Genomic DNA, 18193 nt, shown 5'->3' with positions numbered 1-18193 from the left:
AACTTTTCATGGTTTATAAATTATTGCAGCACAGGTGTGCGATCCATAAAGGCTGTGACAAGAAATGTATGCGCTAAAGCAATAATATTACCACATATCTTTACATTTTCCATTTTTACTGTGGTCTTCGTGTAAACACAAGATGAAGCTGCCTGCTTCTTTTCTCCAGCTGCAAATGCCTGACAAAGTGATTGAATGTTCCTCTGCCTCAGAAATGCAAACCATTGCCTCTGGTTCACTGAAGAAACAAACAGCTGAGTTTCAGCACCTGGAACCTTCGTTTTCTTATGATGGTAAACATAAAGGATCATATTTTCCAAAATGCAGGACAGTGAAGGAGCCAGGAACAACATTCCCAGAATGTCTGACTAGATAATTCTGAATAAAGGTTATTGACCTGCCTCGGGAACCTATTAATCTCTCACTAGCAGGTGCTGCGAGACCTGTGGGACATTTCTAGCATCTTCTAATCATATTCCAGATTTGCAGCATCTGTAGTATTTTGCATATCTACAGTGTAAGTGACAAGGTTTGGGGGACACATTTCACCTTAATGTAAATCACACTTTAATAAACTGATTTCTGGGATAGCAGGATTGAAGAGAATATGAGGGACATAGAAGAGGGACTAGATCATTAAGTGATGAAGTGAGGAAGGATGACTTGGAGACAGTAACGGCTGCAGATGCTGGAAGTCAGAGTCTGTAGATGTGAATCTGGAAAAGCACAGCAGGTCAGACAGCATCCGAGGGGCAGGACAGGCAACGTTTTGGCCCATTAACTCTGATTACTCCCCACAGGTGCCGCCAGACCTGCTGAGCCTTTCCAGCAATCTCTATTATTGTTTCTACATCAGTTAGGACTGTATTCATATGGATATTGAATGAATGAGGGATCTTACAGAAATATAAAAATTTCTAACAGGACTAGACAGGGTAAACAAGGATGGATGTTCCTGGTGACCAGGAAATTAAGAACCATGGATCACAAGCTAAGGATACAGGGTAGCTCATTTAGGATGGCAATGAGGAGAAACTTCCTCACCCAGAGAAACATAGAAAATAGGTGCAGGAGATGGCCATTCGGCCCTTCGTGCCTGCCCCATGAATCAATCTGATCATGGCTGATCCTGCAATCTCAGTATCCCATTCCCACCCTCTCCCCATTCCCCTTGATCCCTTTAGCTGCAAGGGCCACGTCCAGCCCCCTCTTGAATCTATCAAATGAACTGGCCCCAATAGCTTCCTGTGGGAGACAATTCACAACTCTCTGAGTGAGGAAATTCTTCATCATCTCAGTCCTAAATGGCTTACCCCTTATTCATAGACTGTGACCCCGTGTTCTGGACTTCGCCAACATTGGGAACATTCTTCTTGCATCTAGCCTGTCCAGAACCATCGGGATTTTATATATTTTTATGATATCCCCTCTCATTCTTCTAAATTCCAGCAACTATAAGCCCAGTCTTTCCTCATCTGACAGTCCTGCCAGCCCAAGCGTGGAAGCCTGTGGAAGTCTCTGCCATAGAAAACAGTCGATGCTAAAACATTAAACATTTTCAAGAAGGAGTAAGATATTGTTCTTGTTGCTAAAGGGATCAAAGAGTATGGGGGAAAGTCAGGAACAGGGGACTGAGTTGAATGATCAGTCATAATCATATCATATCGTGGAGCAAGCTTGAACTGCCGAACGGCCTACTCCTGTTTCACATGTTACACCAATCAACTAAACATTTCTCTGCTACCTCTTAAAGACATGAATTGTTGATCAGCCATATTCTGAAGCAATAGAAACTTCCAGAGATGGAATATCAGGAACTCCTTAACTGACCTGTGCACAAATGATGCCACAGTCTAATCACCAGCATGAATAAGAATTGACCTTTAAATGGATTTAATCCATGTTCACTAAAGTCTTAAAGAAAATAGACCAATATTTTATCATCTGAATAATGCATTATGTTTTAAATGGAACACTGTTCCTAGCCTTTTAAAAAAAAACACAGGCTCTGAATGGGTTCTTACAAGATGACAGTCCCTGTGATTGGAAGACATGGGAAAAGATATACTTAATCAGATGGGAAGTTTTTTTGAGGTGTTCTGTGGTCATGGAAAGTGCTAATTAAATGCAAATCTGCCTTTCCCCTTTCCCCTTGCCATGAAGGGAGATTCACCACATACCTTACTTGTTACAAACTGGGACTTACAGCACGAGAGAATTGTACCAAACATGACAGTTTTTGAACTCCAAATAATCTTTGAAAATATAACTGCTCTCTGTGAATTCTTTTTATTTGTTTAAAGTGACCGAGGTGAAGCAATAAACATTTGTGAAAAAGCACCCATGTAATACATTTTAAACAAATTTAGAGCCTGGTGAAAGGACTGCAAACATTAGTTCATCTTTATTCCCTCATGGGAAATGGATGTCACTGGCAAGACCATCACCTGTTGTCCATCACCAACTGCCCTTGAACAGGGTAACTTGCTTGGCCATTTCAGAGGACAGTGTAAGGACTGCCAATCCCCTTCTCCAAAGGACGTCAGTGAACTAGATGGTGATTTTACAACAACTGATGAGAGTTTCATGTGAACCATCATTGTGACTAGATTTCATCATCAGAATTTGTTAATTGAACTTAAATTCCACCAGCTTGAAGGGTCGGGATCTGAACTCACAGCACCAGGCTGCGGCAATGGATTAACGGATTAACAGCCCTTTATCTACACCAAACGGACTGCAGCAGTTCCAGAAGGCAGCTCACCACCATCTTCTCAAGGGACAACTAGGGATGGGCAATAAATGCTGGCTCAGCTAGTGATGCCTACATTCCATGAATGATTAAAAAATAGGATTATACCATCATGTGTGGTCTCAGACGTGGGATTAAAGGAAGATTTCAAACATAAAACACAGAACTGCACAGCCCAGGAATGGGCCCTTCTGCCCATGATGCTATGCTGAACTTGACACCAAATTAAACTAATACCTTCTGCCTATCCTTGGTGCATACCCTTCCATCTCCTGCATATTCATGTCTTTATCCTAAACACCTCTATTGCAACTGCCCCCATCACCATCCCAGCAGCATGTTCCACACTCCTACCACTTTCTGTGCACCTTACATCTGCTCTCAACTTCCTTCCTCTCATCTTAAATGCACCCTATTATTAAACATTTCAACTCTGGGAAAAAGATTCTGGCCATCAACCTTAGCTTGCATTCCAAAATGCTATAAACTCTGATCAAGTCTCCCCTCAGCCTCCACCTCCCCAGAGAAAACAACCCGGGTTTTTTTGACTATTACTGTTAAGGAAGTTGTCATCTTTCAACAAAGTAAATGGGTTGGGAGAGTTCATTTTATGACACATTTTTAAAAAAACTCTTTCATGGGATGTAGACACTGCTGTCTGGGCCGGCTGTTATTTCCCATCCCTAATTGCTCCTTGTAAGGGCTACTTCAAAGGGCGCCTTAGAGCCAGCCCTATCTTTGTGGATCTGGTGTGGTCAAATCAGATGAGAATAACAAATCTTCCCTCCCTAAAGGACATTAGTGAATCAAATGGGATTTTACAACAATTGGCAATGGTTTCATGGATATTCTGATGCTAGCCTTTTTAAAGTAAAAAAAAGAGATTCTTTTAATCACATTCAGATTTCACCTTCAGTCTTGTGGAATCTGAGCCCATTAATCTATGGAGTTGCAAAGCCAGGGACATTAACACTCCCCCACAGCTTTCACTTAGGTAGCTGTCCATGGACTATACATGGGCTGTGTAGGGTGGGTGACAATCATAAATAGTCAAATTGTACACGGTGTGCGGAAACGATCCAATTGAGAAAATAGAATCCATCTAGCAGGCCCACGCTGAGGAAACGTGATAAGGCCTGAAGAAAAATAATGTGGGATAATACCAATTAATTTTTTGTGCTTTTGTGCTTCATTTTAGACAGAAATAACTCACATTAAAGGAATGCCTTTCATAGCTTCAGGGCACCTTAAAGTACTTCAAAGCCAAGAAATGATTTTTGAAGAGCAGCGTTGACAAAATACAGCAGCCTATATTTACACAGCAAGATTCAAATTATAACAAATAGGGAACAGCAACCAGTCCATTCATTTCTGACAACTGTCTTTTAAGTCATTGTGTGTTTCTCCTTACTACTCGGTGAGTTCAGTGTTCAATTAAGAAAACACAACTTCCCTTCTCCCAGTTTATCCCCCCCAAAGGTTCTACACAATCCATACTTTGCAAGTCTGAGGCATGGGGTTTGTTCCCCAGCGTCGCCATTTTAACAAGATCCTGTGGTATAATGAACAAAGAACAAAGACCAAAAAGCCTTACAGAGCAGGAACAGGCCCTTCGGCCCTCCAAGTCTGTGCCAATCCAAATCTTCTATCTAAATCTGTCACCTATTTTCTGAGGATCTGTATCCCTCTGCTCCCTGCCCATTCATGTATCTGTCCTGATACATCTTAAATGACGCTATCGTGCCCGCCTCTACCACCTCCACTGGCAACGCATTACCGGCACCCACCACCCTCTGTGTAAAGAATTTTCCACGCATACCTCTCTTAAACTTTTCCCCTCTCACTTTGAACTCATGACTCGTAGTAATTGAGACCACCCCACTCTGAGAAAAAGCTTCTTGCCATCCACCCTGTCTATACTTCTCATGATTTTGTAGACCTCAATCAAGTCCCCCCTCAACCTCCATCTTTCTAATTAAAATAATCCTAATTACAGAATCTCTCTTCAGAGTTAGCACCCTCCATACCAGGCAACATCCTGGTGAACCTCCTCTGTGCCCTCTCCAAAGCATCCACATCCTTTTGGTAATGTGACAACCAGAGCTGTACGCAGTATTCCAAATGTGGCTGAACCAAAGTCCTACACAACCGTAACATGGTGTGTCAACCCTTGCACTCAATACCCCACCAGATGAAGGAAAGCATACTGTATGCCTTCTTGACCACTCTATCGACCTGCGTTGCCATCTGCGGGGTACAATGAACTTGAACATCCAGATCTATCTGTACATCAATTTTCCCCAGGGCTTCCCAATGGTGGCATCTCTACCACTAACTTCTGAAACCTGGGTTCAACTCCCACTTGCTCCAGGAGTGTGTAATACCATCTCTGAATGGGTTGATTAGACAATAGTTTTTTTTAACCCAGCAACAGTAAAAACTGGGATACAGTTGCTATGACATACAGCTTCTATACACTCCTCAATACCTCGATCACATAAAACAATTAACAGAAACAGAAACAAACAAATCAGAAAATGATCAAACAGTTTGGCTCACCCCCAACCCTATCTCTTCAACAACGAACAAGAGTTGATCGATTGGTTCTTTGAGAAGGTTTCTAGATTGTTCCATAGCCTCTCCCCACCCCATGCTTTATGCTGCTTCATTCTGATTCCCACATTGTTGACATCAAGGCTCTGAAGCCAATTTAAATGCAGTCCAATGTGCACTAATTCCCAACACATAGGGCCTAGGACAATGGAAATCAGTCATTGTATCCCATGTAGATCCTTCAATTCCCAGGAATTTTGCTCAGGCCCAGATTGAGTGTGGTAACCTCAAGACAATCTTCTAGGAGAAAGTGAGGACTGCAGATGCTGGAGATCAGAGCTGAAAATGTGTTGCTGGAAAAGCGCAACAGGTCAGGCAGCATCCAAGGAGCAGGAGAATCGACGTTTCGGGCATGAGCTATTCCTGAAGAAGGGCTCATGCCCGAAACGTCGATTCTCCTGCTCCTTGGATGCTGCCTGACCTGCTGCGCTTTTCCAGCAACACATTTTCACCTCAAGACAATCCTCAATGTGGAACCTCAACCACAGTTCTGCCTTCGACCTTGGTGAACGAGACAGTCATGTCAACACTATTGGACTATCCAGTAGGTCTGTGTAGATGTTCTGGAGAGATATGAATTCAAACCTCCCCAAGGCAACTGGGGGAATTAAAATTAAATTATTTTAATTTATCAATCTAGAATTAAACATTCATTTCATTAATAATGATAATGAAATGATTGGATTGTTGTTTAAACTCATTTGGATTGTTAATTATCTTTCCAGGAAGGAAATCACTCATCCTTACTCAGCCTGGCCCATGTGTGATCCCAGGCCAACAGCAATGTGTTTGACTTCAGTGTATATGTAAGCTACTCACTTGTATCAAAACGATGGCAGAGAAAGACTATGTTTGGCTACCTACACCACATCGGCAGCACTTCAATAGGGTACTTGCCAGGGATGGGTAATAAATGCTGGCCTTGCTAGTGATGCTCACATCCCAAGAAAAAAATGTTTTAGAAGTACAAAGTATAGGATTTTGCTCATGCCCACAGTGTGTATGGTGACCTAAAGACAATCCGAGATGGACCCTCAACCAGAAGACTCAAAATTCTGCCTTAGACCTTGGCTAAGTAGACAGTAGGACAGTCAATACTACTGGGCTACCCAATTAGCCTGGGTAAATGTTCTGGAGAGATATTGAATTCAAAGCCTCATCGTGGTTGTCAAGAATTAATTTCAGGAGAAAGTGAGGACTGCAGATGCTGGGGATCAGAGCTTAAGGATGTGTTGCTGGAAAAGCACAGCAGGTCAGGCTGAAGAAGGGCTTATGCCCGAAACGTTGATTCTCCTTCTCCTTTGATGCTGCCTGACCTGCTGCGCTTTTCCAGCAACACATTTTTAAGAATTAATTTCAGACAATTTACTTGTTGGGTGAGAATAGGGATGTAGCAAGAAGGATTTGTTTGGGAAATGCTATGACTGGGATGGGAGAAGTGCACTGTCTCTCTTTAGTCTCATTACACCAGGGGTAACATACATAAATTTAAATGTTACCCCCAATTTTCTACTTTAGGTTTAAAACACAAACATCCACCAATCAGGTTTCTTTAATAAATAACAAAGTTATTGATTTATTGTGACACTTAACAATGATATTTATGTAGATGTAAAACTAGTTTACACAGTGTTTTAAATATAGATGCGTAAGTATCGGACTCCTCTAATTCCACCAATGTACGAATGCACACCATTTACACAAGGACTAGGGAAAGAAAAATAACAAACTTCTCTCTGTAGGGAATAATTTTGTAAAAAAAGTACTTTTGACAATTAATGGCTACGTTTTGAAGGCAAAACACTATAGTGTAGAGTGTTCTGATGGCCATTGATTGGGAATTCTGTCATTTCTAGATAAATCACACCAAAAGTCTCCGGGATCTTGGCAGATTGGGCTTGCTCAGAAAAAGCAGTATTCAAGAAATCTTCCAGTTGCTTGTCAAGAGGAAAATCAGGTTTCACTGTGCCCTCACAATGGGTGGAAGGTTTTTTTTTGTTCTTAAGAAGTAGAGGTGAATCACGACTCTCTTTCCCTTAAACTGGCTAATCACCAGCTGCTCCATATACTGTTCCAAGTAAGACATCAACCTGAAAGTTGTAATCTCAGGTGGGGAGTCTTTAGTAAATAAAGCAACTATAATGCTTTGAGGAGGAATAATGCAGATTTCCACAATCCTTGGTACAGAGATTCATTAAAAAATTAAGTATTAAGCCTTCACAACAGAGTGACAAGAAGGGTTGCTGTTTGAACTGAGCGAGACCATTGGCTCTCTCAGTATTGTTTACCTGTCCTTCAAACATGAATCTTTGAAATAGGATGGTTAACTAAGAGGATTCACGGTCTGAGAGGAGATATCCTGAAGTATGCAGTCTCTGAAAGGCTCAGCTAGCAAACTCATGAACTACCACTGCTCCAATTTTCAGTTCAATGAACTCAAGTGTCAGTCAGGGTGAACCGTTAGGTTTCCCGTCAAAGATGCTTCTGTCTAAACGACTAACTGCTGTGTCGAAGAGAACAGAAAAATTGACAGTGGAAGACTGCAGACCTGAGGAGAAGTTTGAACTGGCCCTTTTGGGAGACTGCCTGTTCATGGCATCACGAAAAGATAGCTATAAATAGTCAGACAAAGCACAGGAAAACAAACATAGGGCAGAAAGGTGAAGACAGAGTGAGCCAGGCACATCTTCAGCCACAGAGAAATAGGAAAGAAAGATTTGCATTTATGTAGCACCTTTTACAAGTTTGGGATGTCCCAAAATGCTTCACACACAATTAAATACCTTGTAGCACAGTCGCTGTTGTAATGCAGGGATCAGTTCAACCAACATGCATACAGCAAACTCTCCCAAACAACAATATGACAACGGCCAGATCACCTCGCTTCCTAAATGCGTTGTCTGAGGGATAGATATTTGCCAAGAAACAGGGAATAGCTCTCCTGCTCTTCGTTGAGAAGATTTTCATGTCCATTTGAGAAGGCAAGGTGAGGGTTACATTCAACATTTCATTTTCACTTTATGTCAATTTACACCCATCTCTATTTCTCTTTTGCCACCATTAACAACACCTCTGTCTTTTGCGTTGGGTCTACACATCATCTGTTCCTCTCGCTCTTCATCTGGTTCTGTCAAAAGTATGAAAGACCACCACTTTTCATCTTCTTTCAGTTCTGAAGAAGAGTCGTCCTGAGAAATTAACTCTCGTTCTCTCTCCACAGATGCTGCTGGACCTGCAGAGTTTCTGCAGCATTCTCTATTTTAGATTGTGGAAAGGCAATGGTGTAGTGACATTATTGCCAGACCATTAATCCCAGAAACCCCAGTTATGGCCACAGGGACTTGAGTTTACATCTCACTAGGGCAGATGATGGAATTTGAATTTAATAAAAATTTGATGACCATGGAACTATTGTTGGAAACATCATCTGGTTCCCTCAGGGAAGGAAATCTGCCATCCTTACTTGGTCTGGACTAAACATGACTCCAGCAATGTGGCTGACTCTTAACTGCCCTCGGGGTAATTAGGGAAGGGCAATAAATGCTAGCCTAGCCAGTGATACCCAAATCACATGAATGAATTTTTGAAAAAGTTCATTTCTATCATCCATCAGATTTTGCTTATATGCAGACACTGCTTGAATAGTATTACCAATGATCAACACGTGACTCCCAGCTCTGAAGCGGCAGACCAGCCCCAGGTGGACAGAGAAAGCACTTCAGGGATACCCTCAAAGCCTCACTGGGGAAGTGTGGCATTCCTACCAACACCTGGGAATCGTTGGGTCAAGAGTGGAGGAGGCGCGGCCAGGAAGGACCTCGAGACTTGTCATCGGGAAAAAGCAGAAGCTGTGGGGAAACAGCGAAAGGAACGTATTGCCACATCCACACCCCAACCACCCACTTCCCAGGACCACCCTGTGCCCCAAGTGTAACAGATCTGTGGTAGCCCCATCGGTCGTACAGCTGGACTTACCCTGAGAGCGGAGGGAGTCGTCCTCATCTGCGAGGGACTGCCAATGAATGAATGAATTACCAATTCTGGTTGGATGTATTCCTGACTGTTTCAACAAGTGATAAATCATATCTAACGGCTCCATGCAGTCAAGTGGCTATTTCCTCCCACCCTCTACTTCTACAAGACTGTTCAAAGAAAATAATTCCAAAAAAATCGGTTCCTTGTTCTTTCTCCTGGAATTTTGCTCAGGAGATTACTGTTTTTGTATTTGGGAATTCCTGGAGGTTTGGAAACACAAAGAAATAAGCTTCGAGCTCACCCATAACTGGACGTGCAACCCATTCAATTAATTCCAGCAGGCAGCTACATTTCAGCAATTCTTTTTTGCATATTGGGAGAGGATAGGTCACAAAAACGCTGCTGCTGGAAAAATCATCTGCTGGGGCGGCACGGTGGATAGCACAGCTGCCTCACAGCGCCTAAGACCCAGGTTCAATTCCCGCCTCAGGCGACTCTCTGTGTGAAGTTTGCATATTCTCCCCGTGTCTGCGATGGTTTCCTCCCGCAATCCAAAAATGTGCAGGTTAGGTGAATTGGCCATGCTAAATTGCCCGTAGTGTTAGGTGAAGGGGTAAATGTAGGGGAATGGGTCTGGGTGGGAAGTAATCTAGTCTAAGTAATAGTTGTTGTCTAGACTTGGCAAGGACCTTGTTAATTTGTGTGCAATGTCGTCAAGTTCTCACCATTGTTTACCTGTTCTCAAAACACTAATCATCAGGATTGTTTCTAACATGATAATACTCAGTGAACAATTATGTCGAAGGGAGCAACAGAATATGATGAAGCCACGCACTTATAATAAGAGACAGAATCTAAATGCAGTTTCCCATGTGGGCTAAACAGTGTCAGAATAATGAAACCATTAATTCATCAAACCCTTTGTGGATTAAATCTGTAATTTGTTTCATTGATTAAATAGTGAGTTATTAGAACTATACTCAAGACGGAATACTGATATATGTCATCACACTGTCTAAGCCCCCAATTCACACTGACTGGGGATTTTTGGTTGTGTTAATTTTGCATCTCATGTTTATTTTCTATTTTTCAGGGGTAATTCATTGAAGCATCTTCCATTTTCATCAATTTGTATCTGTGATGTGAAACATATACACCGTCTCCATCAGAGACCCTCAGGACAGATACAGTTGGGTTAGATACAGAGTATAGCTCCCTCCACAATATGCCCACTTTCCGTGTGAAAGAAGTACAGAGAAAGAGAAAAAATGGAAATAAAATAAGAAGGAAAATGAAATGCAGGTCATTCTGCTATAATGCGTGTTTTTTTAATGTAGATTCACTGTAAGGTGATTGACAAATAGGGGCAACTTTCTAAAGTGCAAACTTTTAAAATGTGTGTTGGCTGTAATGTGATTACAGCATCAATACTTTACGCGCTGTTTCTAAAGCATGATTTTTCTATAACACAGGATTATATAAGAACACAAATATCGCGTTCTAGAAGAACTACCTCTGGAAGGGAAAAAGAAAGAAAATGAAATTAAAAGAAACAATTGAAGGGAAGAGAGATAGAAGAAAGGTACAACTGCATTTATTTGGGATTTCTATACACGCTGTGCAAGAAACCATTTAGTTCGTCTAAGTGCATTCTTATCCAATCTGAGCCAACACATGACACTGGTCCCATATCAACATACTTGATTAATCATTGACATCTGAACTATCCCTGCAAATCACTCATTGCAGGGTCCTGAGGGGATGGCCTATAATTGTTGGTCTTTCTATCAATGCCCATATCTCGAGAATGAATAATAAAAAGCAAAATTATATGGAGGAGGGAGAAAAGTGGAGAGGTTCTTATTTTAAGATACTGCTTTGCCAAATCAATAGTGTTTACAAAGTGGAGTGACAAGCAATTACTTTCAAGTACAGCATGTAATCTGCACATCGATTTTTATTTCTGAACTGCTCAGAGATAGTCAAATAGAAATATTCTGAGTACAAAGGATGGCCTTGCAAAATGTGGCTACCACCAGCCTCATCTCTTGGTGCTTCTTTTAATTTCCTCTGCATTTCTCGCAATTAGGGTGGCTCTGGGGTTAGCATTGCTGCCTCACCGCGCCAGGAATCCAGGTTCAATCCCAGTTTTGGGTGACTGTCTGTGTGGAGTTTGTACATTCTCCCCGTGTCTGTGTGGGTTTCCTCCAGGTGCTCTGGTTTCCTCTCACAGTCCAAAGATGTGCAGGTTAGGTGAATTGACTATGCTAAATTGCCCATAGTGTTCAGGGATGTGCAGGCTAGATGGGTTAGCCAAGCAACATGCAGTGTTACAGGGGTAGGGTATAGCGGTGGGTCTGGGTGGGACGCTCTTCGAAGGATTGGTGTGGACTTGATGGGTCAAATGGCCTGCTTCCACACTGTAGGGATTCTGTGATTCTCTCAGCAATGCAGCACTCCTTCAGACTGGCAGCAAGCAGCACCAAAATGCATCATGTACAAATCTCTGAAAAGGTACTTGAACCCAGGAGTTTCTAACTTGATTAAAAGAGTGCCCTACACAAAGAAACAGCTGACTCATTAACGGCAGCACAGTCACTCACTTACGGAACAGCCACAATGTCTTTGATAACTCAGATTGAAACAGGTCACTCTGGAGTTTAAAAAGAGATCTGCTTCTCAATACTCACTGACTTCTGTTGCAATCACAGAGATATTTTGCCATTCTGTTAGCTCCCTGTCCAGTGGCTCTGCGGTTTTTATAATCCCATTCTGTGCATTGATGGTGAACGCTCTGTCCAGGTAGTGCGGTTCAATCGAGTATCTGAGCCAAAGAAAATGGAATGACTCATTAACCAGAAGAGTTACAAAGCAAACTGTGAGACTCAGGGATATACTGTGGTGAAAATGTCCGCTCGCTGATTTTATCTCTCAGTAATTTCTTTCACAGCTTTCTCCCTTAATTATCTCTCTCTTCTTCCACTCCTGAAAAAGCTGTGATAAATCTGACAGTTGAGAAAGCTTTCCTCTGTTTTTCACTCACACCAGCAGTGTTTTGGATAATGTAGGGAGACATTGGCTGATTAAATGGAAAGTGTTCCATTCCCCAGCAATAACATACATTAGCTGAGTTAGCACCAACACTCTCTCCAAAAATATCAATCAGATTCCTAGCATGCAGCTTTACCACCCCACCCTTGAGTCAGGGTTCAGATTAGGGGTAATTTATTCATGAGTACAGATGACTACTGTCTAGAATATTCCCTTTTAACAGACACCAAATATCCTCTATTCTTCAATAACCCATAAATAGCCCAGAGTGTCCAGGGATGTGCAAGCTAGGTGGGTTAGCCAAGCAAAATTCAATTCCAGTGTTTAACTCACTCGCAGGTATCTGGTATTTTATATATAAATGATTATGAATCACTCGACTAGATTGCATTTTGATACTCACTTGTAGAGATATCACTCTATTTATAAACAACCCAAACACCTCGAATAGATTCTAGTGTGTAACTCACTCCCGGGTATGTGTTATTCTGTATATAAACCCCGCCAAACCCCTCGATTAGATTCCAGTCTGTAACTCACCCCCGGGTATCTGCTATATTATATGTTATCTACTCCAAACCCTTTGATTAGGTTCAAGTCTGTAACTCACTTTGGGTATTTGTTATTCTGCATATAAACCACCCCAAAACCCTCGAGTAGATTCCAGTCTGTAACTCACTTCCGGGTATCTGTTATTCTATATATAAACCAACCCTGAACCCATCAATCAGATTCTAGTGTGTAACTCACTCCCGAGGATCTGTTATTCTGTATATAAACCACCCCGAAACCTTCGATTAGATTCCAGTCTGTAACTCAATCCCAGGTATTTGTTATTTTGTATATAAACCACCCCAAAACCCTCAATTAGATTCCAGTCTGTAACTCAGTCCTGGGTATCAGTTATTCTGTTTATAAACTACCCCAAACCCCTCGATTAGATTCCAGCCTGTAACTGTCTCCCAGGTATCTGTTATTCTGTATACAAACCACTCCAAAACCCTCGATTAGATTCCAGTCTGTATCTTAATCTCAGGTATCTGTTATATTATATATTGACCACTTCAAACCCCTCAATTAGATTCCAGTGTGTAACTCACTCTTGGATATCTGTTATTCTATATATAAACCACCCCAAACCCAGTCTGTAACTCCCTCTGTATCAACACCTTTTAGAATAGCAATCCTTCGCTTTCATTAATTTACTGGCAAGGGTTCCTTCTGGTGCTCAGCAAGGACTAACTGGCTCTGTGTCTCTCTCAGACTCTAATCAAAGTGTATAGAAGTAAACACCCTGTAGATCTCCTCAATGCTGTCATGTGTTGTTTGCCAAAAGCCTGGTGGAAGATTATCGATGTCCATCCAGTTCTGTGGGAAGTAGATATCCTCCCCATCTGTGCAGAGTTTTCAGCAACAGACTTATTTGATTCCCCAGGATATAGCTCCAACTCCCATCTGCAGATTGCTATCCACATGCATCTTGTAAAAGGTAGGAAGCTGGTGCATTCAATGTTGTAATATGAGAGATTACACGTTACATTGTCTGCCCGTGAACAGGCATGTTGCATCATTTTGAGAAAACAGTTCTACAGCTCAAAGTTGCTGTGACATTTGTTCATTTGACAAATGATTTTATGCTCAACGGTGCACATGATTTCACTAGTCCTGCCTTCTCAGTGCAGAGCCAAATGAGGACGGAGGGAAGATCAATGATACACCAACAACTTCCAAGTACTGATTCACTGTTCAGTGTCCCTGTGTATTGGAGAATTTACCCATAACCTCCTTCCCCTATTACTCTTACTGACCCCCCAACCCCCGTCCTCTCTCTATGTTGGTGACTGAATTTAAGCACGATAAGTGAAAACCTTTAGAATTCCTTGTCAAGAGTCAGGGACCTTCTCCTGCCTAATTATATGACTTAATCAGCATCAAAATTAATTTGTTTCTGTAGAGTGCCTCAGAGTCGCTTTCTATTACAAAGGTGCTAGGTAAGTGCAAGTTGTTGTTGTTCATTCACAAATAAAGCAAAATATGGAGGAAATCTGAAATAAAAACAGAAAGTGCCAGAGAAACTCAGCAGGAAAGTGCCAGAGAAACTCAGCAAGATATAGGAGCAGAAATAAGGCCATTCAGCCCATTGAGTCTGCTCCGCCATTCAATCATGGCTGATAAGTTTCTCAATCCTATTCTCCTGTCTTCTCCCTGTAACCTTTGAAACCCAAAACAATCAAGAACGTATCTATCCCTGTCTTAAATATACTCAATGGCCTGGCCTCCCCAGCCTTCTGTTTCTTCTCATCTCTGTTGTAAAGGGTCTTCCCTTGACTCTAAGGCTGTGCTCTCCACAGGTGTCAATGTCTGTGGACAGTGAAAGTCACAGTTAACATTTCGAGTCTGATATTGACTATTTTTCAGAAACTATTTCTCCTGAAAACAAGTCAAATTGGTCTTGAAACATCGACTGAGTTGTTAATAGTTTCTGATGTGAATGCACAACATCTGCAGACATTCACACTCTCCACCAACAATGCCCAGTAACAGCTGTGTATACCAATTACAAGACACACTGTAGAAATCCACCAAATATCCTGAGACAGCACCTTCCAAACCCCCGACCACTTCTATCTGGAAGCACAAGGGCAGCAGATACATGGGAACACCATTCCCTGCTATTTCCCCTCCAAGCTACTCGCCATCCTGACTTGGAAATATATCGTTGTTCCTTCACTGTCACTGGGTCAGAATCCTGGAATTCCCTCCCTAAGGGGGTCAACCTACAGCACATGGTCTGCAGCGGTTCAAGGAAGCAGCTCACCACCACCTTCTCAAGGGGCAACTATGGATGGGCAATAAATACTGGGCTCTAGATTAAAGTGGTGCTGGAAAAGCACAGCAGGTCAGGCAACATCCGAGGAGCAGGAAAATCAACGTTTCCGGCAAAAGCCCTTCATCAGGAATAGAGTGCTTTTCTAGCACCACTCTAATCTAGACTCTGGTTTTCAGCATCTGCAGTCCGTGTTTTTACCTAATAAATACTGGGCTCTGACAGCAATGCCCACATCCCACAAGTGAATGAAACAAACAATTGGAGCAAAATAGCTGGCTGTTTTGCCTCACAACAATGCAGTTCAAGAGTAATCTATCTTACAAAACACTGAGGGAACTGAACAGGATCAGGTGTTTTACAAAAACCAACAACTGAGTGTCACATCACACAGGCTACTGACAACATGCACCCACCTCATCCACGTGCGTGAACATGTATCACGTGAGAATGTCAAACAGGAGATCAGTGAGGGGTAGCATGGGGGAGGGGCGGATGTGAAGTGGGGAAGGTGAAGGGGCTGAACGGCCAGCTGTAAGTGACAGACTTGATTGCCAAAAGAAGAGCGAATAGAAGGTGGGCCCAAGGAATGATTTGATACTAGCGTTTTGCTGGTGAGGTGAAGGCATGACCAATGGGGGCAGATGGACATTGAGATGATAGAGGAGAGCGATTTCACTGAGTCAAAGCTGAAGGAAAATGGGAGACTGGTCATGCAGCTTCTGGATCAGGTCTGATCTGGAGTAATCCAAATGGAGCATCTGCAGCAATAGAGATTTCCTCAACTTGCATGGCTATTTTATATTTTCAAAGTCTGGCTCAGAGAAAGCAGAGTTTTCTGCAACTTTCTGCCAGTGGTAAGGGGTTAAATATCATTCTCACTGTGTGATAGAGGGAACAGTAGTTAATTAGTCGGAGAATAAAAAGCAGATGGAAAGACCAGCTGTCAGTGAAGGTGGGCAGTCTCTCACGAAAGGTGGGGGGTTGGGATTTGTGGGGAGGGGGGAGGACCAGACAGCATTCACAAGAGGCGATAAGGGAGGTGAGAAGTGGAAACCAAGTTTCATGTCAATCACATGCTGATGATTGAGAGTACAATATTAGCAATAATTGATGTCGAAGATACTCTCAGTTAATAATCATGCAATGGAATATTGAAACATTAAATATTCATATGACTATTAATTTTAAAAGGGTACATCTTTGTTCAGCGCACTTGGCAAACTATTTTTAATTGGTTGGGGCATGAGAGTTAACATTGTCTAGAGGGTATACATTAGAGCTGAACAAGGGAGGTGGTTTATCAGCAGGTCTGGCAGTGTCTATGGAGAGAGAAAAACAGAGCTAATGTTTCAGGTCCAGTGACCCTTCTTCAGAACCCTCCTCAGTCTGCCTGAGTGGAGTGTTTTAGACCCACAAAAGGGTTTTTCCTTGTGTTCAAACCCCATGAATAAATTAGAAGCAGGAAATGAGTATTCAGCCCCTTGAACCTGCTACACCAAGTGATAAGATGGTGGCTGCTCTAACTGAGATTTCAGCTTCACTTTTACCCCGATCTCCAAGACCTTTTGACTCTCTCATTGATCAAGTAACTTACTGCCTTTGTCTTTAAAAGATTCCAAGACCTTGCTTCCACTGTTGCCTCGTGAAGAGTTCCAAAATCTCATGGCCTCCTGACAGATAACTTTGCCTTCATCTCCAACTTAACTGATCAGCACTTACTTTTGAACTGTGTCTTTTAGTTCTAGTCTCTCCCACACGGGGAAGTACCTTTTCAGCTTTGAAGCTGTCAGAAACCCTCCCTGAGGATCTTATATCCTTCAAAAAGATCACCCCTCATTCTTCTAAATCCCAATGGATACAGACCAAACTTATCTAAATAATCCTCATACGATAACTCCATCATCCTGTGAAATAGTCCAGTGAAACGTTTCTAACACAATTTTGATTCTTCTTAAGTAAGGACACCAAAACTACACAATATCCCAAATGTGGTCTTACTAATATCCTATGCAAATGTAGCAAAATATCCCTATTTTAATACTTAAATCCCCTTCCAATAAATGCCACCTATCCATAAGCCTTCCTTATGACTGGTTACACTTGCACGCAAACTTATTGTGGTTTGTGTACCAGGACAGACAGAACCCTATGCACTTTTGAGTTTTGCCATCTCTCTCCATGTTAATAACATTGCTTTTTCATTTTTGATGACAAACTGGCACTTTTCACTTTTTTCTGTGCAATACTATATCTACCACGATTTTTCCCATTCACTTAACCTATCGATATTTCCACATAGAATCACTACAATGTGGAAGCAGGCCATTCGGCCCATACCGAGCCTCCAAAGAGCATGCCACCCTGACCCACCCCATCCCTGTAAACCTACATTTCCCATGGCTGACTCACACATCCCTGGAACTATGGGCAATTTAGCAGAGCCTATCCACCGAACCTGCATATCTTTGGACTGTGGGAGAAAACTCACACAGAGAATCTGCAAACTCCACACAGACAGATACCTGGGGGTGGAATCAAACCTGGGTCTCTGGTGCTGTGATGTAGCAGTGCTAACCACTGAGCCACCGTGCCGCCCTTTCAAAAAATATATCCATTTGCAGATACCTTGTGTCCTCTTCTTCTGTCCCAACCTATCTTTATGCCAACAGCAGAATTGCCTAATATATATTAATCTCAAAACCAAGAGGAGTCTAGACAGAGTAAATAAGGAGAAACTATTCCCAATAGTGAAAGGTTGGAGAAACGCATTGAGGGTGAAGAGATTATAACCAACAAAAATTTATATTAATGACTTAGGTGAAAGGAACAAATACAGATATTTTTAATCTACTTGTTCAGACATGTTGTGACTCCACAGGAGCAGATGAGACTTGAATCCAAAACCTCCTGCCTCAGAGGTAGGGGGCACTACCATTGCATGCTATGAGCCCTGGAAGGATAGGCTATATATT

General features: G+C 42.2%; 1 protein-coding gene across 2 annotated transcripts in view; it reads right to left on the bottom strand.

Annotated features, from left to right (window-relative positions):
• The window catches only part of LOC122558218 (cadherin-11), a 243136-nt gene that overhangs the window by 41148 nt on the left and 183795 nt on the right, over nucleotides 1-18193 (bottom strand). For both annotated transcript variants that reach the window (XM_043706549.2, XM_043706546.2), the window contains exon 9: nucleotides 12031-12164. In XM_043706549.2, the coding sequence (XP_043562484.1) occupies nucleotides 12031-12164 (134 nt within the window). The remainder of the gene's footprint in view (nucleotides 1-12030; nucleotides 12165-18193) is intronic.

This window comes from Chiloscyllium plagiosum, unplaced genomic scaffold (assembly GCF_037043375.1).
Source record: "Chiloscyllium plagiosum isolate Xiang-an unplaced genomic scaffold, Cpla_swu_hap1 HiC_scaffold_17, whole genome shotgun sequence".
Taxonomy (NCBI): domain Eukaryota; kingdom Metazoa; phylum Chordata; class Chondrichthyes; order Orectolobiformes; family Hemiscylliidae; genus Chiloscyllium; species Chiloscyllium plagiosum.
This window is presented reverse-complemented; position numbering and strand designations above follow the sequence as displayed.